A 23065-nucleotide genomic window follows, 5' to 3' on the forward strand; every position below is an offset into this window, starting at 1 on the left:
CGCGTTTCCTTTAAGTGCGTCGAAAGGACTCGTTCAAAACAAAGTTTTTATTCGGAAAAATAGTTTATTTCAAAAGTGTAGTGCCTGAATACATCCAGCAGAAAGAAATTTGTCTTCTGGAGAGGAGGAGCTTACGAAGTATCCTGAAAGAAGTCAATATGCTGCAAATCCGGGGGTAAGTAACTTTGACCTCTCTCTTCTTTATGTACTAAATGTTTCTCGTCATGCCCTGTAAAGAATATCAAGAGAATTTGGTTGAATTTTGTATGTATCTAATGAAAATTGTCTTACCGAAAATGATTTGAAGTTTTCTTTGACTTGATCTATCTTTAATGTGTATTGGTACTGTTGGTTGTGGTCCTTTGTAATTCATGATAAAATCTTTGGCTGATTCTAATGCATTATACACAAGTTGAGATTTTGGAGCTCTAGCTAAATATACAACACATTCTGCTAAAATAACATCACATTCTGGCATTCCGATCATTTCACATCCATGCATTGTGTGAACCGCTATTCCTAAAATTTTAAATTCTTTTATTTGATATTGAAAGAAACATTTAATTGTTATATCATAAAAAATGTACCTAAAGCATCAGGATCCATTAGACCAACATTTTCACTTGATATTCTTACTAATCTTCTTGCTATATCAACCGGATCTTCTTTGATCGCCATAATTCTTGCTAACCAGTACAAAGCTGCATTCGCATTACCAGCTTTTATTGATTTATTTAAAGCTGAATATAAATGATGTGTATTTTTACTTTGTCTATCTGATAACATATGTGCTTGTTTTAAACTATCTTTGACATCATCAAGAGTAATTGATGCACCATGTAAAGGATTTGGTGCATCCAATATTTTAGTCTTAACTGCTAGTTCTAAGCCATTTAATGCAACCCGTGCATCCCCATCACATACTTCTGCTAGCCAATCAATTATGGTTTTATTGATTGAGAAACAGGGCTTGAAACTTACACCTACTTTATTCTGTAAATTATTTGACAATCTTTGGTTTTGGGAATCATATATTTCTCCACCAATAGATAAAATTGCTTTACAAAGAATTTCAACAATATTTTTGGGGGTTAATTTATTTAAAGCAAATACACGACATCTACTTAATAAAGCAGAGTTTAAACTATAAGAAGGGTTCTCTGTGGTTGTTCCAATCAAAGTAAATGTGCCTGCCTCAACATGTGGCAGGAAAATATCTTGTTGAAGCTTATTGAAACGATGTATTTCATCCATAAAGACAATAGTCTCATGATTTAACTTTGATCCATTCTTTGCTTTATTAACAATATCTCTTATACTGCTGACACCAGAAGAGGTTGCAGATAATTTTATAACATGCACTTTACTTCCATGTATTTCTTTACTCAAGTTTGAGATTACATTAGCAAGGGATGACTAAAAAAATGTTTGGGTCATTAGGAATTTAAAAACTAATAGCATTTAATATTCATATTACCTTTCCACATCCTGGTGGACCCCAGAAGATCATACTAGGGATGCATCCTTTTGTTAACAACTGTTGTAACACTGTATTAGAACCAATAACATGTTGTTGACCTATGTAATTATCAAGGCATGTAGGTCTCATTGTTTCAGCAAGTGGAAACTGATCTTTGTTTGGCATTGCTTTTGATTGATTCATATTTATTACATCCATTGTGGAAATTCCTTTGTGTTTCTTTGGTAGATTTCTTTCATCACATTCCTCTTTAGGGTAGGACCTCTTTAGGGTTGATGATGTGTTCCTTAGAGTTACATCAAGTGATGCAAAACATAAGTCAAGGTGACTTGTTATTTCTTCTAGAGAATATTCTTTTCTACACAGTGGACATAACATATTTTGATTCCAAAATAAAGTTTTAAGTTTCACACATTCAGTTTGATCTTCACATTTCTTTTTGCTTTCTGTTTTAAATGTGTGTGAAATCAGCAAAATCAATAGTAGCTCCATCTGTGTTGGTCAATAGTTGTCAGTGGGTTTCATTTCAAGTAAAAGCATTTGCTTAGAGGTGTATACAGTTTTTGATATGTTTTTATTGATAATTGAAGATAATAAGTAATATTTCACAGTATAAGCTGGAGAAATGTTTTCTAAAGCAGGTTCATAAAAAATAAATGGGAATTGACAATATTTCATTTTGTAAAATCAATTGAAATACTGTGTTGGAAATAAAAACAAGGTGATTCCTCTTACACCTTTAATAAAAATGAATTATCTTGTAAGTTATTTGTATGGCAGAAAAGTAATTTCCTCAATGAATGAACAATACCTTTTTACAGGATATTGTCTACTGAGAAAATTAATTGCTTATTCCATAAATATGTCCAATGTGTGGAACAGGAATCTTTACCGCCAACAGCAAGAAGCATTTGTTTCTGGTCATGGTGGGACAACATCCAGAGAAGTTGTATATGCACTTTTACCAAACATATGCAGCATTCTTTTAACTATTACAACACTAGGTCTTATAAAAAAATTTATTCATAAAAATGTTAGGGTTCTTATAGAATTTATATTAATCGTAGTACCATCCATTTTATGTTGCACAATATTATCAGAGCACATTGCTACTGTGTGTTGTGCTATGATGGTGATATCTATTATCAACATGCTATTGCTAGGAATTAATTCAAGAACTTTGCCAATGTGCAATGCAAAGCTTACTTATGGCAAAAGGCCTTTCATTACATACTTTAGAGCATTGACTAACATAATAACAGCAATATGTATATTGGCTATAGATTTTCACATCTTTCCTCGCAAATTCGCCAAAACTGAGGTGTTTGGATATAGTTTGATGGACACTGGTGTTGGATTATTTGTTCTAGCCAATGCTTTAGTAGCTCCAGAGGCTAGAGACTTTTCTCCAAGACTCAGAATAGGTTTCCTTCACACTATATCCAGGAACATAAAACAATCAGCTAGAAGTTGTATTCCATTGTTGATATTAGGTTTTGGCCGGTCTGTAGCCATTGAAGTTCTAGGATATCAGAAACATGTAACTGAATATGGGATTCATTGGAATTTTTTCATAACTCTGGCTTTTGTTAAACTGTTCACAAGCTCCATTACAAGTACTATCAATTCTAAATACTCATTGTTATCAGGCATCTGGATTCTAGGGATGCATGAATACATTTTAAGCACCAAAGGGTTGAAACAATGGGTTTTGAGTAATAGACCAAGAAATGATTTTGTATCTGCTAACAGGGAGGGAGTGGTGTCTGTACCCGGATATGTTGGGCTTTATTTAATAGGTGTAGCAATTGGTAGACTGATACATTCCACTTATCAGAATTCACGAGGTCAAAATTCATTGCAGTACAAGCACAAAACGTTCCATATCAAATTGTTCGGATACGAATTCGACGCAAGTTACAACGAATCTATGATACTGTGTATTAAATTATCTTTGATATCTGCACAAACTTGTGCAGCCACTTTGTTCTGTGATTCGTATTTTAGAGTTTCGAGACGGTTAGCAAATGCAGGCTACTGTATGTGGATACTTACCTTAGGTAGCATGTTACTTACGTTATTATTATTGGTAGAGATAATTACAGACTTATTAATTCATGCAATCACGGATTCAGAATTCGTGGAAAAGAAAAGCAGAACGCACAAAATGAACGTTCGAAATAAAAGGGAACACGTACCCGAAGAATCTAAGGAAAAGACAATTGTAGATACCATCGAAATATTGGAAGCTGTGAATTACAATGGTCTGCTTTTCTTTTTGTTGTCAAATTTAATGACCGGTGGTATTAATATATTAATACCAACGTTATATGTGAATCAATCAAAAGCAGTGCAAATATTGATTGCATACATGGCTGTAAACATAACATCGGTTTTATTGTTGTATAGGAAACAGGTACAGATTAAGTTATAAAAATGTACGATTCGTTGTACTAGTCACACATCAGGGTATACAATTTTATATATTGTAATGTATATACATAATTAACATTAAATCACAATCAGCCTAAGTGACTGATAATTTCAGAGTATTCTTCATTGTCCTCGCGTAGATGTATAAAATAGTATCCATATTTATTTATTTTTTATTAAAATAAATATGTACATATATCGGTACAAAAATAAGTAAAGGGAATTAATTGGTAACGTGTCGTGTAATTTGTTCGACATTTAACTATGGTATTAATCTAGATCTTTCGTTGTCATCGAAATTAATCGTCTATCATAGTCATCATAATTCATCTTTGGACTGAATAACCGGCTTCAATTCATTTGCCTTTTTTGCTTTTGGATCCTTCTCTTCATTAACATCGCTTATTCTAGTCTGGTTCTTTGCTTCCGTTCTTTTCCGTTGCGCTCTTTTACTAAGGAATTTTTTAAAATCGTTATGATTTTTTACATAATCAGTCGCGAGCGAGACTATACGCAGGAACTCTTTAATATCGAAGCTATAATTCGTGAATTTCGCATGTGCTCCTCCGTCAGGATGCGTACCCTGTGTGGTTTCAATTGTTCTCGTGATAAATACGATTACTTAAAGATTCTCGAAAAACATGAAATTCAAATTGTCTGAAATACTTACGGGGTCTTGTTGTACTAATTTCGAGGTATTTTCCCACGTGAAGTACTTGACTCCGCGTAAACGAGCGAGATCCTTGTAACATCCCGGATCTTCACAATTATATCTGAAGAATAATTAGATGTAAGACATGCTTACCGTGGGAAAATTATTTAACGCGTTGAAATTTAAGATTTTTCAAATAGTGGGCCACTGGTGACCCATCAGTGTTAAATATACTCACATTTCAAATACAGCTGCCCAATCCGGTAGAAACATTAAATGCGTCAATCCGGCTCCGTGTATACCAATAAAGATATCAGAGTTTCTGGTTATTTCTAATTGCTTTTTAAATGGAACTTTTTTATTATAAACTACCTGCGAAAATATAACGCTTTCACTATCACATCCCAATAATTCTTCTTCCAATTTCGACAATTCTTCAATAATTCATCCTATTATCAAGTATTATTCTTAAAAACTTTTAATTTTTTACCTTTCTTACTTTGTACTCTGGATTCTCTTTCAAAGCTTTCACCAGTTCGTCCTCGTTTAAGATTTTCCTATACTGGGTATCTCTGCTAAGTAAAGTTACTCTTATTCTTTGGTTTTTCCTCTCGTGAAGAGGTATCCGTAGTCTATGCAGCAGGTGGTCGCCGAAAGCTTTGAATAGTCCACTTTTTTCACAGCCGTAGATCTAAAATGATTCGTTCTATATTAAGATTCTATAATTATAATTAGAAAGTAAGATGTAATTTAGAAAATGAGAGTTTAAATAATCGTACAAGAGGTGTATTATAATAAAGACCAAATATCATGCGCGGTAATAACGGGAACACGAGGTTCTTGAAGCAGACAGTTTCACCGCGGAACGTTTTTAAATCCCACAGCGGATTTCTCGTGAAAGCATCGAACGCGTCTTGGAACGCTGAACGGTAGCTGAAAGTGAAAGAACTCTTGATACCTAGATAACTCGTGGTTTTTCTGTTGCGTCGGTGTCGATTACCTGTAGCTTTCCCAGATCATTATATGATTATCAGTGCTGAAGGCGGCGGGGTGCGAGAGGTTTACGTGCAATGACGCGTACAAGTTGAAAAAGTCGCAAAAATGATGATACATATTTACTACTGAAACAGAACGACTTCGACAAATGAGTGGATGCCGGATATAAAGGGTATCCTGACAAGAAATAGCCAATATAAATTCATTTCCTTCACGCCGGTTTTCTAGAAGTGAAACTTCATGGGTCATAAACAAAAAGTGTACCATTGTTGTGGTATTACGAAAGCAACGGATCAATTGTTCCTATCGAAAGATTTCTCTGCCACAGATTTAAATCGACTATTTTTTACCAGAAAACCCTTGATTTTCATATTCGTCGAAATCGATCATTATCAAATCATTTCTTACGACTTACTGGCGTCTATCTTCATTATATACGTAGGTTTCTCGATTACGATATCACAGTCACCATTGACAATCGGTGGTCGAGGTAGTTTTCGAAAATTTCTCAGTTCAGGTCCCCAGGACTGCAGAGGACTGATGTGATCCGCGTTCTCGTTTAGTCTTTTCTCGTTCAATCTGAATCGCAAAAATATGATTCGTTCGAAACGCACGATACATTTAATTCTGTGTTCACTCACGTGCAGAATCCACCGATTTCACCCTCTTTCAAAACATCCATTTTGTATCGTATAGGCTCGTTTCTTCGTATCAGTTCCGTGAAATTGATCATGATGTTCCTTGCGCGACAGAATCTCATGTGTTCCGAGCATTCTAACGAGGAATCGTCCTTCAATCGAAAACATTGCACCTATGAATTTCATGGGTTTCTTTCACGATTAATTAATTTACGAACGAAACTTGCCACGAATAAAGGCTCGCAGAAGATGGACATTTCTTTCCTTTGGTCGCGCACGTAGCCGAAATCCCCTTGAGCGTAAAACGTTTCTAATTGAGCCTGTTTCGTGGTCACCCATCCTCTGTGGTCACCTGGACATTGAGGAAAGGAGAAAGAATTTTCGGTTTTGCAATTCGGCTCGTAACCCCAGCAAGCTTTGGTATCAAGACTATCCTAAGTTTTTCCAAAAGAAAAATTCTTCGATTAATACGTGCCCTTCGCGAATGAGACAATCGATGATTCTTAACGCTTGCGTTATTAGTTGTACCTAGTGTTACCTTGTACGGACAGGCGGTATCATTGCGGCACTCTTCGGCTACCGTGGGAAAAGCGTTGAGGTAGTACTTGACGTGATCAGCCGGCAGATCAATGTCCGTGTAATTAGCGTAAATATCGGCGACGATGAACATCAGCACGATCGATACCGAGTATTTAACGGAGAAGACGTAATCCATTATCGCGTTGAGCATCGCGGTGAAAATGAGCCGGGTTTCCCTGAGACGAACTCGTGCACTCGCTTTACGGAGTGTGAATGGAGGAGGAACCACCTGTGCGAGTGGTGTAGGTGTACGACCTCACCTACTCAGCGTGTACTTTTTGTGTCGCACTAACACGCTTACCCCTACACCCACACAATCGTCAGCGTGTCTCCTTAAAAGAATCGGTGAAAGTCAATGCTAGACTAGCCTTACATCATTCATAGGAACGATGAGTATCTACCCACCTAGCTATCCTTGAAAATCTCTCGAAACAACGAGCTTAGACGGTTTCCTTTTTATTTTTGTAATCATACCGGCATCCCGTTGGCCCGATCGGTAATACAGCCGCACGTATGTACACTGTAGACAGAGAAAAGATGATTATTTACTTACATGAGTGGAATCTGTATGTACAGACCGGATGTCTCCGCGTGTTCTCACCTCTCTCGACTGTTGAGCCAGGGAACTTCGACGCCAAGCGTCTGATTTTACTTTCACACTTGTCCCAATGGTCGGTTGTGTATAGTTTCAAAATGGCCGAACACTGTACAACTTCTCGAATGACTGCTTTTCATGCGGGAAATATGCTCCACGCATTGTACACACGATGGTGAAGGAATGAATTGAAACTCGTGATTGATTGATTTATGGAGGGTTGGGAACGTTGTCGTTTAATCGAGGAGAATTAAGGATTTTTCTGGGTGTTGTTTGAATCCTGATGTCACGACGCCCCTCACGTGGTCGAATGAGCGTTTGTCGTTGGCCACCTATAGTTGGCTCGAATAAGTTTATTTTGTATATTATCCAGCAGATAAAATATTTTTCTATATTTGCAACATCTGATAGCTGGATCTCTTTATAATCATCTGTGAATAAGGGTAAGGGCGATTTCTGTATATTTTCAGTGGGTACCTGAAAACCGCCATCGCTCTTATCAATCACAGATAGAGTAGGATCCTGTTAGAAACATAATTTTTAAAGTTTCCACTTAGCATCGACCTTGGTTTAAATTTTCAAAACATTCATAGACTTTTCCTGTTCCATCATCCAAAACCTTTAATTTTCAGAGCTCCTTTGATTTTCTCAAAATAGAACAAAGGTAGCTTTTAACATTGTTTAAATTATTTATTCAAAAACTCTTGGTAGAATAACGGGAGACCTCTAGAGTCTACCCGTAACTACATAGGATATCGAGATCCTATAAGGAATCATTCTGCCACGGGACCACTATTGTCCAACGTCAGTGCAGAGTGATGGTTTCCGTTATTCAGCATGTTTCTACGCAAAATAATGGCGGTATTGACTCTTGATAAACCCACGAGACGCACCTTATGCTAATTCCTCGTGGATACGTCAAAAACTGTTTCGACGTATACGGTAGAGACAGTTCGATCTTCTCTCGAGGCGTGGCCGATGTAGATCGTATCTTTGCAGTTTATACGATTTTACTGGCCGAAGAGAGATTCGAATCTAAGGGTCTCTCGACGTACACTGCTTGAAATACAACGAGTCCCACACTCGGTTAGGCATGAATCGTTACGTAATCTGGAAGACTCGGATAGCTGCAGCTCTTGTTGCTCGCAGGTGTCTTTATCGATTCGCTAGAAATCCTTTCTATGCAATTAAAGCCAGGTTTGGAGCAGCTTTCATTGTGCTCGATAAAAGGAACATGGAAGAAACTTATTTATTTAGCACAATTCTTGCCTTTCTAATTTCATTTTCGTATCTTCTAACGTAGCCACGTTGAATTGGATAAAATAAAGCATAACGTACGTGGGAACACAATGGACACGTAACAGCAATGAAAATTTCCTTTCGTAATGGTCGAACCATAAACATGTTGCACCATGGTCTCCACTTGAACCCTAGATCGCTTCTTCTTCAAATGAAACTACTTCCTCGAGCTCGATTTCCTTCAACTTTAGGGGTTAAAAATTCGAATCAAACGAAAGGTGCACCGTTCGATCTTCTTTCTGTCGCTATTATCGATAATTCACAAATCAATGCTAATCGATGCGAGGGAATCGAGATATCGGATACGAGGGACAATAGCGTATAGGTACCTCCGGCGTCAACCTGCCACGGCGTGACCCGGAAACGGATCGCGTTCGAATAAGTTGCTATGTATGTATATACAAATACACGTATAGTACCGTGGAGACATAGAAGAGTGGCCGGCATGGATTGCCGTGGATAGATGGAGGGAATGATCTACATCGATCACGATCACGGCACCCTCAGACCGATCCTCGGTCTCGGTGCGGTTACAACGGTACCTCTTCGTTGTCCATTATCGACGAAATCGCCATCATCTTTCTTTCTGATAATTTTATCAGTACTGAATCGGCTCTTTGTGAACGGTTCAATCTGATCGGGAAGCATTATTGATCGTGGCGAATGAAAAATGCCGTTGCGTTGGGGAATTACTCGAATCGGTCCCGACTCGACCCACGCCCATTGGCGTAACTAGGTCTCCAGTTGAGGGTGGGCCAGGTTCCTTTATTTTTACCAAAATAATAAAGGAATATTGCACTTTATCTGAAATAGTTATTTTACAAATGTTTCTTTACTTGCTTCGATAATTTCTGGAAAAGGGAATCAATTTTCATTCGGACAAACCCACCCTGGTCCCCAGCTTATCGTCAGTTACGCCAATGCCTACGCCTCTGAACGCTTTGGAATAATGGGGCAACGGTTATAACGGAGCGTTTTGTATGATCAATTTCGCGACAGGATTGCGCAACAGTTTGATAAACGGGCCTCACGTGGAACTGTAACACGTAGAAATGTGGCGTGCAAGTTGTAAAACGAGCGCGTGGCATCGGTGTAACGCGCGTATTGTCCCGCCACGGTGGCGCCACGCTTCACCAGGCGACAAGATGCAACCTACGCGAAATTCACCGCTATGTAATGTCCCTCATAGAGCTTAGGGTTCCTCCCGCGGTAACACGGAGAAAATCGTGGGGGCGGATCGTCACCGAGCAATTGCAACGGGTGTCTTGCGAAACCAGAACAGGGGATCACCCACGCGACCCGAAAAAAAGAAATCACCTTCGCGCGCGAATTTTCCCGGATAGGACTGTTTTTCCTCAGAGGGAGATACAGTAGAACTACCCTAATTGGTATTTGGACACTAGAGATTCTAGTATTGACTGATAGGTTCTGAAAGGACCTCGTCTATCAACCTGCGTGAAGCGTGCACCGCGTCGTGCATTATCGTGAACCTACCTGTGTCTTTTCTCTTTGCCACCCACGCTTGCCATTTGAACGCGTATATACAGACATAAAGTGTAACGATTGCCGACCCTTCATACTGGATAAAACGTTCGGTTATCGGTAGGTAGTACTTTGTAGATCCTTCGAACAACAATCGTAAATGCACGCGTTACTGTCCGTACCATAACGAACATAAATCCTTATCTTCGCAATAAAACCATTCGTTAAATAGAAAATTCGATTCTTTGTAGTCGCATCGTTGGTTCGGTCGAAGATAGTTGGGATGCTTTTAAAGGTATGCACTAGGAGAGAAAACAGTGCCCATTAATCATTTTTATAGTTCGATAAACGAACGCCAGCTGACTGCTTCATCATCGCGTAATAATTTCGACCGCGAGGGAATAGACGTTTCGAAATGACCAATTTATGGCGCGAAGTGGCGTGTAACAGATCGTGGAGTAATTGAGAAAGCATGATATAATGTATCCACATTTGTAATGAACTGAATTAGAATGCGATTATCGTGATTGGTAGGGACCGGTGCGGCCGTAGGATAGAAATTGCCCGGCGGCGTTAGACGCGAGCCAAAGAAAATTCCATCACACGCTAGCTTCTCGTTAGCGACGCTGGACTAATCGCTTAATTAATACATGATAAATGTTCGTAAATCCGGCGTCGAGTCTCGCGAGGCATCCTCTACACGTACTTCGTTACCGTGGCCAATTAATTACGTAGGGGAACCGATTAAAACGGAGACCTGCATCCAACGCGCTGGAGGAGGACAAAAAGTCGTCTTCAACGTCGGTTAAAGGCCCTCCTCGAATTTTCTTCACGGCATCCACGAACGATTTATCCTCCTCGCGTTGCCGGGGTCACGGGGTTACGGTTCCTGATGTCGCGCTCATGAAAAAAACGCGCGAACCTTAAAATATCGCATGGGGGCCGGCGAAGTGAGTTTAAGGTTTCCTTCGTCCGTGAAGGATCCTTAAATTCAAGGCGCAGTACTTTTGAAAGCCGTCCAGCTTGACTTCGTATAACTCTCGAATCGCGGCTCGCATAAAACACTCTCTTTTGAAATTAATTTCGATCGCCGTGGTGCTCGATCTTCAACGGTGCGCAAAGTTAACGATGCAGATCGACCGTGCATAATTAACGCACGATGCTATCGATGTAGTCCTCATTTTTTATTATGGTAATAATAGAAACCTGTTGCCTTGGTGCAACGTCGATGAAAAATTGCCTCGTCTCATCGATCAAGAAATACAGGAAGTTCGTTAAATTTTCATTTCTAATCACTGATTTACACCGATTTCGCATTGTATTACAATCGTAATAACAGTCATAATGCGAATAATAGCGCGACGAAGCCGCAGAACCGTTGAAATCCTCTTGTACAATTCGCGACGATGGATTACGTTGTCGTAAAGAGAAACGTTAATACTAATCGTTCTATTGCGACAAATCTGTTTCGGAATTTTGATAGGAATGCTGTCTGGCGATTGACCAAGATGTCGTCGACCACAATGACAAAACTTATCGGTCGTTCTACTCGCTCTGAGATGCTGTTAGATCATAGATGGTGGTCGGTAATTGAAATATTAATGAGACATCGGACAACGCGGCAGGTATATCTATGTATGGGTGATGGAGAAAGCTCGGTCGCTTTAATATCGCCTCGAATGACAATGGGAACGGTCGCTGCTGCTAACACGAGAACTCTAACGAATTATTATCACCGGTCCGGTCGATTACGATGAGACCATAAATCAATACTTTGTCACATCATCCATCTTAAAAGTGTCTTAATCTCGATAGACACAGCTACCACATTAGCCGGTCCTAAACTCTTCTTTGCAATTCAAAATTCTAGCTCGGACGTTCCGTATTATCCTACGACCGTCTCGTGACCGGCGATCGCTCTTCTAACCGTTATTCCTAACCGGAAAATAAATTGGTGAACAGAGACGAATGTTTGACGAATGCTGACCGTTCAACGTCTCGTTCTAAGAGATAGACGTGGATGGCGCAGAGGTGAGGACGCGACGGGGGGAAGGTTTTTGCTAACGTCAACGACAACTTGTCCCGCGGTGTTCACGATTCGACCTGGGCTACGACCTCGGCGTCGTAAATTTCGCGTCATAGCGGTTGTCACCGAGTCATCTTTTTACGAGCGTACCACGACTCGTATTCACGGTCCGCTCGGGACATATCCAGCCTCGCGAGCCCTTAGATCGGCCAACAGTTGTTAAGAGGATCCTCTCGGTTGGTAATCTCCGACAGCGAGCACGGTGTCCCTTTCAGGATGCTTCTCTTCTTACGTTTTCAAGAGTACGACCGCGTCATGAATCAACCACCTAGTCAAAATATATTCTCTCTTTGAACAGGGAGTACTGGGACCTCCGAGTCTGTGTACGCCTATCGACGTTAGATCGAAATTGAATTATTCAGCTTATTTTTATGCTGACGTGATAATATTCAGACGAATCGTCGCGATTAACCTCTGCAGCCAATGGCTAACTTTGCCCCAGAACGATGCAGTTGCATTCTCTCTGGCGATGCAGTTGCATTCTTCCAGGCGTTGCACTTGGAGCTCTCTAAGAAAACCGTTTAAGGTGCTTATGATTTTTAAGTTGCAAGTAAATGCACACCGATCGGACGTTCATCATCTGATAAGCACTCGAGCTTTCTCCGCGTGCAATTTCTGCGGTTCGCCTGAACGTAATCAGGTGCGCGCGTTGAGAAACCGTGCGCACCTATGCAGCAGCATAATCACGGACAATGATATTGCATGCAGGTGCGGTCTAACCGTACGATCTCTGTCTTTCTCTTCGTCATTCTCTGTTTGCCACCCCGGTACGTGGAACCGATTCGCACACTTCTCGCGTTTCCATAAACAGACGAAGAAAGTATGCATTCCCGAACCGGTGTGGTCTACGCGGGAGAGCAAAAGAGTGTTCAATCGGTGGACGAAAAAGAAACGGAAGGACACACCTGCGCTCCTCCTGATGGCGAGTGGGAGTTTCGCGATGGATAAGAGCGCCTTTTCTCCGCCTTTTCTCCTAGGGAAGGTTACACTGTATTTCAATTATCATCGAGACGCTTTTTTACTCCTTCGATTGTACACGATTTTTTATTTCAATCGTTCCCTCACGGCATGGAGAATTTATTCCCGCTCGGTAGATCGTTTGTCCTCGCGGATCACGGGGTTAAGAGTCGAAAAATCGGTGGCCCAGCGGGTTGTCCACGGCAGTGAGCGCCACATTCCGACTCGAGGCAGATTGGCTCGACATCGAAAACGATTCTGGCCGAAAACTGCCCCACGGATCCCTACATCAAGTGCCCCGGTTATCGGGCCAGATCGAAAGAACAAGGACAGCCACGGCCATAATCGTGGATCAACTTCTGGCTACGAACCTGTCCTGTACAGGTACGAACACTCGGTAACATCGGCTCCATCTATTTATCCTCTATCGCCCAACGAGGTTCCTCACCGTGTCTAATGTTCGATCTTCCGAATGGAATTCTCTCGAGATCATCGCGAAGGACAGAAAAATCCTGGAAACTTGAGAAAAAACCTTCGAACGTGAATATCTGACTAATTGCTGAACGATTTCCAGCGAGATGTTGGTCCCAAGAGGGAACTGGTCGAGCAAGAATTACTAGTTGCGATGAAGCTCGTAGCCATAAGTACTGTAATTGCTACTTTGCGCGGTAATTGCGTTCTTTTCTTTTCTTTATTACAAAAGAATTGCTGCTACGGTAAATTGAAAGCGGCTACCACCGGTCTATGAGTATCTGCCAGTAATATATCTCGCTTTATAGCGTGTTAAAACATGTCGCCGGAGACAGGGAATCGCATTATAATCTTATTTGGTATTACGAGTGTCATCGGTAATTAGGTAAGATGATGTTCCGGTGTGCTATCTCGGATACTTTCCATCCTCTTGCAGCGTACATTTGATGTTGCCTTTAATGGCCATCAGAATGTAGGGATTATATCGCTTAATTAGCTCTAACCCTTCGCCGCTATCTCCTTTATGAAATCGTTAAGCGTCGTTCTGTGCGTGTGCTCCTTATCGGATGTTTTAAGCCACCGCGTTTCTGTCCCTCGTTATCTGTTTGCCGACTGCTGGATAGTTGGCTACTTATACACGTTTCCACCGTGCCAATCCTACTTTTTCTCAGCATCGTTAAATATAACTGCTACTGCGGGGGAGAATTTATTGGAATTTCTTCGTAATGTCTGCTGTAAGGATCGGTACCATTCGCTCTTAGTTAATCAGAAAGATACAGTCAAATGGAACTTTGATTTTCTTCCAGAAATATTTCAAATAGACTCGACGATCTTTGGTACCGATCCTGAATTTGCATCATCAGCCAAGTGCCACAAGATTATTGTCATCGTGATTGGTTACACTCTCATAGCCTTGATATTTGAGCAGGATGACCAAGCCGATTTTCGCGTCAGCTCGTGCAAGTCAACGTTTTCGCACGTTCCCTCCCATGCATCTCGTGGAGTCGGTAATCGGTGTCGTTGGGAGCGCCGTGACAAATTTCGAACGTGCGAATTCCTCTCTCGCCATGCGATCAAGCGAGTGGAACGATCAAGTGAAAACTACCAATTAATGCCGGCTAACGAAAGCATTTATCATCGGTTACACCCGTTCAGTAAGAATAAAAGACGCGTGATCGATAGCGCGCTAACGATGAACGCGGATAAATGTTTCTACAGTTAGTTGGTTGATATTTTTCTTCGCGCCACCGGGTCCCAGGCCGGTGCATCGAAGAGGTGCAGGTAGACCGTCGCCACGGAACTGAACCGAGGTGGATCTACACCCGCGCGTGGATACTTTCTGGCCGGTCTATGAATCACATAGGAGGAAGAAAGGGAGAGGTACAAAAGGGGGTAAGCAGGAAATGCATACGGGTGGAACGGAGAAGAAGAGAGGAACGGAGGTCGGTGCACCATGAAGGAAAGCAAAGGAAAGACGGTTGCGCGGGGCAAGCCGAGCAAACCGGGGTGGTCTCGACTTCACCGTTGACTAACTGCGACACGACAAGCTGCCATACCCGGTTAAACTCTCCCGTGGCTCGATTGCATTCGACGGGGAACAAATTAATGTTTGCTCGCCGCATCTGGGTCGGACGGGGATTTTCTGGGGACCGAATGCTTGGAAATAACCGAATCGCATGCACCGGCCAACTTTATCGATGACAAGGCGATGAAACGTATCGAAATACGCAACAAGAGGACTGGTCCCATTGGATATTCGATACAGGGTCTCCCGATCAAGAGGTACTGCCACTCGGCTGACGGCAGGTGAAGTCAACACTTCCGAAGCTCGTAACGCGTGTGCATTCGTTCAACCGTTCCAACAGACTGTCCCTATCAAAAGTGGTTGCCTGTTTGGATGAAAAATTAGCTTCCTAGAGGAATATTAAATCTGGTAGGACAATCGGTAGCTATCTATCCGTTGGAACGACTAAGCCCCGTTCTAAACGAAAATTACGCAAGACACGCGATACCGTTTAGAGACCGGGGAGATACGATTAATTGCCACGATTTGTTTCATCCACTTTAATGTATGTACGTATAATCGCTGTCATTTGTTCCTTTCTCTCGACAGCCGCGCCCGAATTTCGTCCTCTTACTCTGCTCCGCGTACACACGGATACGTGGTACACAAGGAATCGAATCGATCTGGAAACGATCTGGCGCGTCCAGGTAGACATTCGTTAAAACCTCGTTGCCGCAATAATTACGATCGCGCGCGATACTTTTCCACGATGCCTCGATAAGATCCGGCGCGCAGGGGTCGCGCAGAGACACAATCTATAATTACATCGGCGCACGTTACGGACCCACACAAACGCCAGTCCCGCGAGATAGAGTTGAATCGTTGTTTCGATGCACGCATTCGTACCGTAACGCGTTATTCCCCGAATGCTGGAGGTGCAACGACCCGACGCGGCGAGAAACGAAATCCTTAATAGAAACTGAAACGACCGTGACTCATTGACCCGCGAGTAAAACCGTCGAATTATTACCCTCGTTATTTCCCAACGATATCGTAAGCAACGGTAGCACCGCAATTGTCTTAGCTAGTCCGTCGAGATAGGTATACGTTTCATTTACAGAGCTGTCCGAAGCGTTCTGGCCTAATCAAGTTGATCCGACGAATGGCAGCGGCTACGGATAAGCTGAGGGAACACGATGAACATTCGCAGGCGGCTTACTCCAAAGGGAAGCGGCTGTACTTACGTCGTTTAGATAAGAGCCACGATGGCCGATATGCATAATATGTTGGCCCATATTGGGACAACCGAGCGGCGCAGCTTCGAGCCGAAGAGACGTCGAGGAGCAAGAGGAACGGTGGAAGAGAAAGGGCGCCGACAACGCGTGGAACATCGCGCCAGGGATCGGCCTGTTATTTGGCTGTCAGTAATTCAGTAGCCTCTACGGGACCTCTGAAGATCCACTGATGCCGCCCCTGAGGAACCGGTAACCTGTCTACCGAATCGATCAACCTGTATCTCGTTCACTTACCCTCTCTTTGCCGCCTGCTCTCCCTTTCGCGATCGCGTTTCTTGCCTCTCGTACCTGCGCGATCAACGAAACTCGCCTCCCTCCTCGTGTAATCAATTTACCGCACGATTATTAACAAATTTATTAACGAAATCATCGGACCCTCGTTCGGGATAATTTATTCCACGACCATCAACGTGTTCGTTCCCTATCAGTACATCTACTTTACCGTCCATGTTGTTATCTAGCGGTAGCAAAGGATAGCATGCCGGTAATCGTAAACTAAATCACGATAATTATTCGCGGAATAAGATGTAGCCGTAAGTTCGCCAGGACTTTCCATCGTCCACAGGATTTCCCGTGTAACCATCGCTCGCCAAGAGCTGCTACGTACTTTCTAACGACAAGGAATTCGCCTCTCCTTCTTCGTCTCGCGCCGTACAATCGTACATGCGCGTACCGCCAGGTGCAAATTCTTCTGACATCATCGTCGATGTACGTGATGCACACGTTGCACTTGCACAGCCGTGAATCGCTGACCGCGAGTGCGCTTCGCGATCCTGTGTACGTGTACACCGTAAGTGCAACCACTTTTAGCTGAACACACGTGAGTGTGGGTGGGAGTGCGTGGCGCCAGTGTGGCGGCGTCCAGCGGAGTTCCATCGAGAGGAAAGATCGTGTAAGAGAGAAGGAGGAACTGGAAGAAAGGTGGAGATAACGTTCCGAAAGGATGCGGAACAGAGAGCAATGATGTCGGAGACATTCTCTTTACCGTGCATACTGCCCACTTATTAAATCACTGATAAATCGTATTACGACTCCTCTGCTCCCTGGGACACGTAGCTGTATTTCTAATCGAGCCTAGGGTTTGACGTCTTCTGCAATCATGAAATTCTTCAGTTTTCTACTCGATGTTTCATTTAATCAGTTTGGTCCTGAACGAAAGTGGTTTCTTTGCCAATTTTCTTCGAGCACGCAATCCATTTTTGAAACGACATTTTTCTTCGCGTCTTCGGGCGATCCGTAACGCGCAAGTCATACAAATCTTTCATTTTACACGGTCTCGCCCTTTGGTTGCCGGCAATAATTCAGGATATCGATTTGGCCGGTTGTAACTTATATTTCGTTTGACCCCGATTATTTCTTCCTCGCGAAAGCGACCATTTTTTCTTCTCCTTCCCCGTTTATTTACGTACGCAACGAGCTACGCGCGGATAAGAATTATGCCGACAGGCTTGCTCGGACTTTTACCTTTTTCAACGCGATTGCTGCGTGTAAGAAAGAAGCGAGGTGATTGATATAGCGAAGCGATCCCGTGGTACACGGCTCTAAGCTCGGGACATCGGTCAGGCCTCCGCACACGCCAACGTCGGAGCCAACAAGTTCAGACTCGGTATCTCCGAGTATATGCCAGCTTCGAGGTCGTATCAAATTGGCGGAACCGTTTGCATCCGTGGTTATACCGGTCCTGTCGGATTACCCAATTCTTTATGCAATCGCTCGTCAAGCAATCGCGACAGCCGGTCGCGCTGCTCTCGATTAACTTTGATCGACGATCTCTGAAAAACACCGTTACGCTCGATCGCCTCGTTACAAAAGGTTAACTTCCCCGCGAATCAATTCGAATCCATACGTTGGAATTATAACAGGACTCTCCGGTGTTAAGTGCATCGTAACGTGTCGTCTTTTGCCCGGCGAAATACGCTTGTTTCTTCGATTCAGACGAGCAACGCCCGGGAATGCATTCCAAGCTGGAATCGCTCCGATTGTCGATCAACAGAATTTTCCTCCAAACGACTTATTTCTCTTCGGCTTTACGAGCCTCTCTTCCTGTATCGTGAGATCCGGGCGTCCCTGAACCAGCCTGACAATGAACCGAGCCACACCCGCTGATTTTACTGACGTACGAGGCGCGTGCTCCGCATCCTGGCTGACCGCGCCGAAATCGTTCTACCTTGCACAGACACGAAAAGATTTCACCTTTCCATTATCGTTACGTATCCGTGAAGTACAGCCAGACCACGTGCCACGCGCGCCCCAAGTTCAATCGTGCGGTTTGAAATAATGCCCTCTGTTCTCTTCCCCACACGGGGGGAAATTTGTCCAAGTGGCCAACCTACACTCCGGGTTATTATTAAGATCTGATCGATAAAAGAGCGCAATCTTCGTTGTATCTTTATAATTCTCGCGAATACGCGTCGAACAATCGGCCGGCGCTATCTCGAGCACGTACCAGACCGCTGAACGATCGTGCCGGAGAACAAATATCGCGTTGGTGTATTAATAGTTGCAGTGATTACCATGCCATTACTGTACAACGTCATTATGCTGAACAGTACACGAGGGAACGTATTCACCGGGACGCGGTACTATATCAATCCGCGGCAATATTGCTCGGTGCAGCAGGTTGAAGGAGATACACCTTATCGCTAATATCTCTCCGCGAGCGCGCACGTACAATCCTGCGGACGATCGGTAGGTTTCTCGGGCATCACTAAATTACATCGGTCTACGGTGCTGGAGAATTTACATTTCTCATTCGGCCGCATGATATCGCGTGTACGTACCTCGCTCCTCCTCCGGAGAACTATTTAACGTCCTCGCTTGTCGGAAATTTGTCTTCGAGCCGTCGCGATAAGACGGAACCTCCAATATCCACACGACCAATGGACAAGTGGTGTGTCTTTCGACCACGGTCTATGCCCTGTGTCCACTGTCTCGCTACGTCGCACGCGAGATTAAGTATTCCTCGCTCGTACCTTCCTCGATTCTATTCCGCGAATCGTTCGATCACCACCACCTGTTGGAGATTTGTTCCTTCGGACAGAAAGGAGACGCTCCACGAAAGGGGTTAAGGCGTAACGAGTGAACCGCGACAGGGAGTAGTGATCGAGCGAGATCTGGAGGCGGTATCGTAAATCATGTAGCCCAATTCAATAAAGCACTATGCCCTTTCCGTGTAACCAGTGCCAGCAGGTACAACCCGAAGAAATCCCGAATGTGTCCATAACTCAGCGGGTCTACCTCCTCGATCCTCTCGCGATCCTACGTATAAGACGTACGTGCACCTTTTTTTCCCCTTTTCTTCTTTACTCGGCCTTTTCCCTCTTGTTTCTCAGCGAGTCGGCCCCAGCCAGGTAACCAGGTACGCTTCGCGGCCGCACCTGAACACGCTCTACGCGTGCGTGCTGTCGGATTTGTAGAACAATATTATCCTTCGCCAGCTCGATTGCACTTGCGTCGTACGCGTGTGCCTCTTCGAGACTGTATAAATCTAGGAATCAAAGCGTTGTCCGCGAAGTCTGAACGAAGAGCTTCTTTCCAACTCGAGTATCGGTCGTAGCTGGATGCATAGTCGAAGCAATAACAATAGCGTACCTCAGGGGTTCCTACGTAGAGCATTCTACTTGTATAAATGATGGGACACACGTACGTGACTCGCTTGTCAGTGGGGACGTTTCGAAACAATCGTAAGTCATGAAAATAAGCGGGGAAAAAAAGGGAGTCGATAAGAGAGGGGTAGGGTAAGAAGAAGAGGACAGGTAACAGGGTGCAGCAGCGTGGTCCGCGTAGAAGTGGGAACGGCGTTGTATTGCGGCTGAGACAGCGGGAGTCTCGGGTTAGGAACTTAAATCATCGGGTAACAACGACGGTATCGACGACGGTGACGATCGACGAGAGCATAGCCTCGGATCTGCGCATCGATCACTCGTGAGAAGAGATCGATACAGCCGACGGCACGAGGATGTAGAGGAGTCGAGGTTCGTTGTCGGAAAATATATGACCGCGTGGTGCGGTGACACGAGAGGAAACACAAGGAGGGTACGCGTACGCGTACCGTATTTTTCACGAACCATGGATGAAACGTGCCGATCGATGGACGCGTCCCGGGTTTGTCACGAGGGTTCACCGCCGAATCGAAATGGGTCGCGAAGGGCATCGAGGAAGCAACGGTGCGATACGTGGCGACCCACGGGCGATCACGATCAACGCCAATAAATAAACGGCGGGGAGGAGGGCGAGCAATTAAGAGAGACATCAGCCGACTAATGAGGTTACGCCGCGCCGCGACCAGCACTCCTCCACGGCAACAGCGTCGGCGTGGCATGGCGTGGCGTGGCACGAAACCAGCGAGGAGACACAGCTCGGCGTCGAAAGAGACGAAAAGAGAAAGAGGAATCGGTCACGCGTAGAAGCAACTCGCTGGTTCGAGGTCTGGAAGAACGATACCGAATCACGATATCTGAACAGGCGAGAGGAACGATTCGAACAGAGAACTGGAAGATGCCGTGGAAGGAAAGAGGAACGGATATATAAGCGACGGATGGATTTGAACGGTCGATGCAGTACGACCGCTGCTGTGGGGAAGAAGACAATGCGGCATAAATCACGAACGGCAGCAGGACGCCGGCCGCCGTGCCGATCGGTCGATACACTCCGATACACGCTCGACGAACTAATTGCCCGTTGTGTCTAGAGGAGGGTAGAAATCGCGGTCTGATTGCCACGAGAATTGAGGAAGGAAGTCGTGTGCCTCTCTAGCCTGACGATCCTCCGAGAGAACGGATAATCATCTGGCACGGAGGTGCGGCTACTCGATCGAACAAGGTTCATCTTCGTAACAACCTCGAGTAGGAAGCCGAGTACGTGGCCGATCGATCGAGGGATATTGCTTAATTCGATTCGTTACCTATTGTGTTACATTTCTGACCCGAATTGACTCGCTTCTACTCTTCCATATCACAAATTGCCCCTATACCAATTCACTGATTCGATGATTGAAAGTGGTCTTCAGCAGATTAATTTTGAATCGTTTCAACTAATAGATCAACTCCAGACTGCTATCAGAATATTTTTATTATTATCATTCTTATCATGCTTCGATAGAATTACCATTCGATATCAATAGCAGAGAAAAAGCACGAATAGCCAGTGAAATTGAATCGCATCCGTCCGAGTATTCCGCTCATAACTGACGACGACCCATCGATACGAGCAGCACATTCCGCCTTCGAGCAAAGAAACCATAAAACCCCTACGAGCGATCGTAACCGGAAAACGAAGAGACTCGAGGAGGCAGCAGCGGCTTTACCCTAGGATCGACCGAGCTAGCCCGATAGAAACCATTTCCGGGTAGAAGGATCCACCGGTGCGGTTAGCACGATGCCCCAAAGCGGCTTGACCTCGGACAGACCGTAGGTCCAGGACGGTCGAAGCTGAGACCATCGTCCCTCTAATCTCGTCCGTTCCCCTTTCTTCTGTGCTTTTACACGGACCGTTGTTGCGACGAAGAAGAGCGTCCGTCGCGTTGCTCTGCTAAGTTCGACGAGAAAGAGAGGGACGAGAGAAACAAGAGAAGAGGCAAGCATCTAGATCGCGGCTCGCCGTCTCTTGGACGAAGACTGGAAAAATGGCCCCGGGTCGGTTTCCGGGTCACGCGTTCGTCGGGACGGTCGGAGTATCAGGTGTCATTACCATTGCCCGGCTCGATGTACCGCGGCAGGGATGTCTCTCAAGCCGGACCGGGATTCGCCGCTGAGAAAACGACGAGTACCGTATGTTCTACGGCCACTGGGGCACGAAGCGAATCTAGATGTGGAACGTCCAAGTGTTCCCAGTCACGCCCTCGCACGATTTTGCGTCTCTTAGAATGTCTCTTCATTGAAACGAAGCATCGTCGTGGCGGAAGAACCGACACCGTTCGCCGTGTTAGACTTTCAAACGATTTCGAGCGAGGAATCGGTAACGAGTGCGAAGGAACGGCAATGATCTTCAAAGTTATAGTTAATACCGATGGAATTCGTGAAAAGCAGAGATTATGGTACAGGAAGTCGAAGCTGGGGCCACCGCAAACGTCACATAATTCCTCGATTATTTTCTCATGGAATTTCTCCGTTGCAATTTTAAGTTCCTTTTTTATCTCCCTAAGATATTATGGGATAATTACGGGGCCGGTCTCGCGAGGGAAACGTTTCTATTCTACGGTTACTCCGGGTGTCACGGACATGAGAACAATGACTGTCGAGGTTAAGTCTGATCGCTCGATGACCGATCAGGGGTCACGTCATTCCGTGGAGATCGAAGAGATGTCATTGGTCGGACCGTTATTCTCTGAAGGAACTGTTCCTCACGATCGAAGGCACCACCTGTGGAAAACAAGTATCTCGTTGATCGTGGACTTTTAACCTTTCCTCGACGTTGCGATTTCAGGAACAGAAACATTTGTAGGATAGCGCGTTTCTTTTCATTTCAATTCATATTTGTCCAAAAATGATTTAGGCAGGTTTATTAGAAATGGTACCTAATGAGTACATTAAATGAAAGCGTTACAACCGGTTCGATTTTGGTCTTACTGTCAGCTCTATTGACTAATCAACCTCATTAG

The 23065-nt window shown here is 44.1% G+C and overlaps 3 protein-coding genes and 1 long non-coding RNA gene across 6 annotated transcripts in view; 2 read left to right on the plus strand and 2 right to left on the minus strand.

Annotated features, from left to right (window-relative positions):
• Positions 1-39: 39 nt before the first annotated feature.
• LOC117603460 (uncharacterized) overlaps positions 40-23065 on the plus strand; it is a 167744-nt gene continuing 144718 nt past the window's right edge. Inside the window, exon 1 of the long non-coding RNA XR_004581229.2 lies at positions 40-175. This is a non-coding gene — a long non-coding RNA (uncharacterized LOC117603460). The remainder of the gene's footprint in view (positions 176-23065) is intronic.
• Positions 90-1987, minus strand: LOC117603452 (ATPase WRNIP1). Its single transcript, XM_034322626.2, has 4 exons — positions 1478-1987; positions 588-1416; positions 292-519; positions 90-229 (listed from the first exon to the last, which is right to left on the minus strand). The coding sequence occupies exons 1-4, from the start codon at positions 1970-1972 to the stop codon at positions 132-134; spliced, it is 1650 nt and encodes a 549-aa protein (XP_034178517.2). The 5' UTR covers positions 1973-1987; the 3' UTR covers positions 90-131.
• Positions 1986-3914, plus strand: LOC117603453 (Phosphatidylinositol glycan anchor biosynthesis class W a). Of its 2 annotated transcripts, none has more exons than XM_034322627.2 (2): positions 1986-2240; positions 2302-3914. In XM_034322627.2, the coding sequence occupies exon 2, from the start codon at positions 2343-2345 to the stop codon at positions 3912-3914; it is 1572 nt and encodes a 523-aa protein (XP_034178518.1). In that variant the 5' UTR covers positions 1986-2240; positions 2302-2342. The 2 variants fall into 2 exon arrangements, with proteins under 2 accessions (XP_034178518.1, XP_034178519.1); XM_034322628.2 differs by having other exon boundaries at positions 1986-2201.
• On the minus strand, positions 4233-7677 carry Eogt (EGF-domain O-GlcNAc transferase). 2 transcript variants are annotated; one of them, XM_034322625.2, is made up of 12 exons: positions 7380-7677; positions 7184-7298; positions 6738-7110; positions 6427-6633; positions 6203-6351; positions 5977-6140; positions 5566-5683; positions 5345-5498; positions 5056-5256; positions 4804-4937; positions 4584-4686; positions 4233-4496 (listed from the first exon to the last, which is right to left on the minus strand). In XM_034322625.2, the coding sequence occupies exons 3-12, from the start codon at positions 6927-6929 to the stop codon at positions 4233-4235; spliced, it is 1686 nt and encodes a 561-aa protein (XP_034178516.2). In that variant the 5' UTR covers positions 6930-7110; positions 7184-7298; positions 7380-7677. The 2 variants fall into 2 exon arrangements, with proteins under 2 accessions (XP_034178516.2, XP_034178515.2); XM_034322624.2 differs by having other exon boundaries at positions 5566-5686.

Source organism: Osmia lignaria, chromosome 4, assembly GCF_051020975.1.
Source record: "Osmia lignaria lignaria isolate PbOS001 chromosome 4, iyOsmLign1, whole genome shotgun sequence".
NCBI lineage: Eukaryota > Metazoa > Arthropoda > Insecta > Hymenoptera > Megachilidae > Osmia > Osmia lignaria.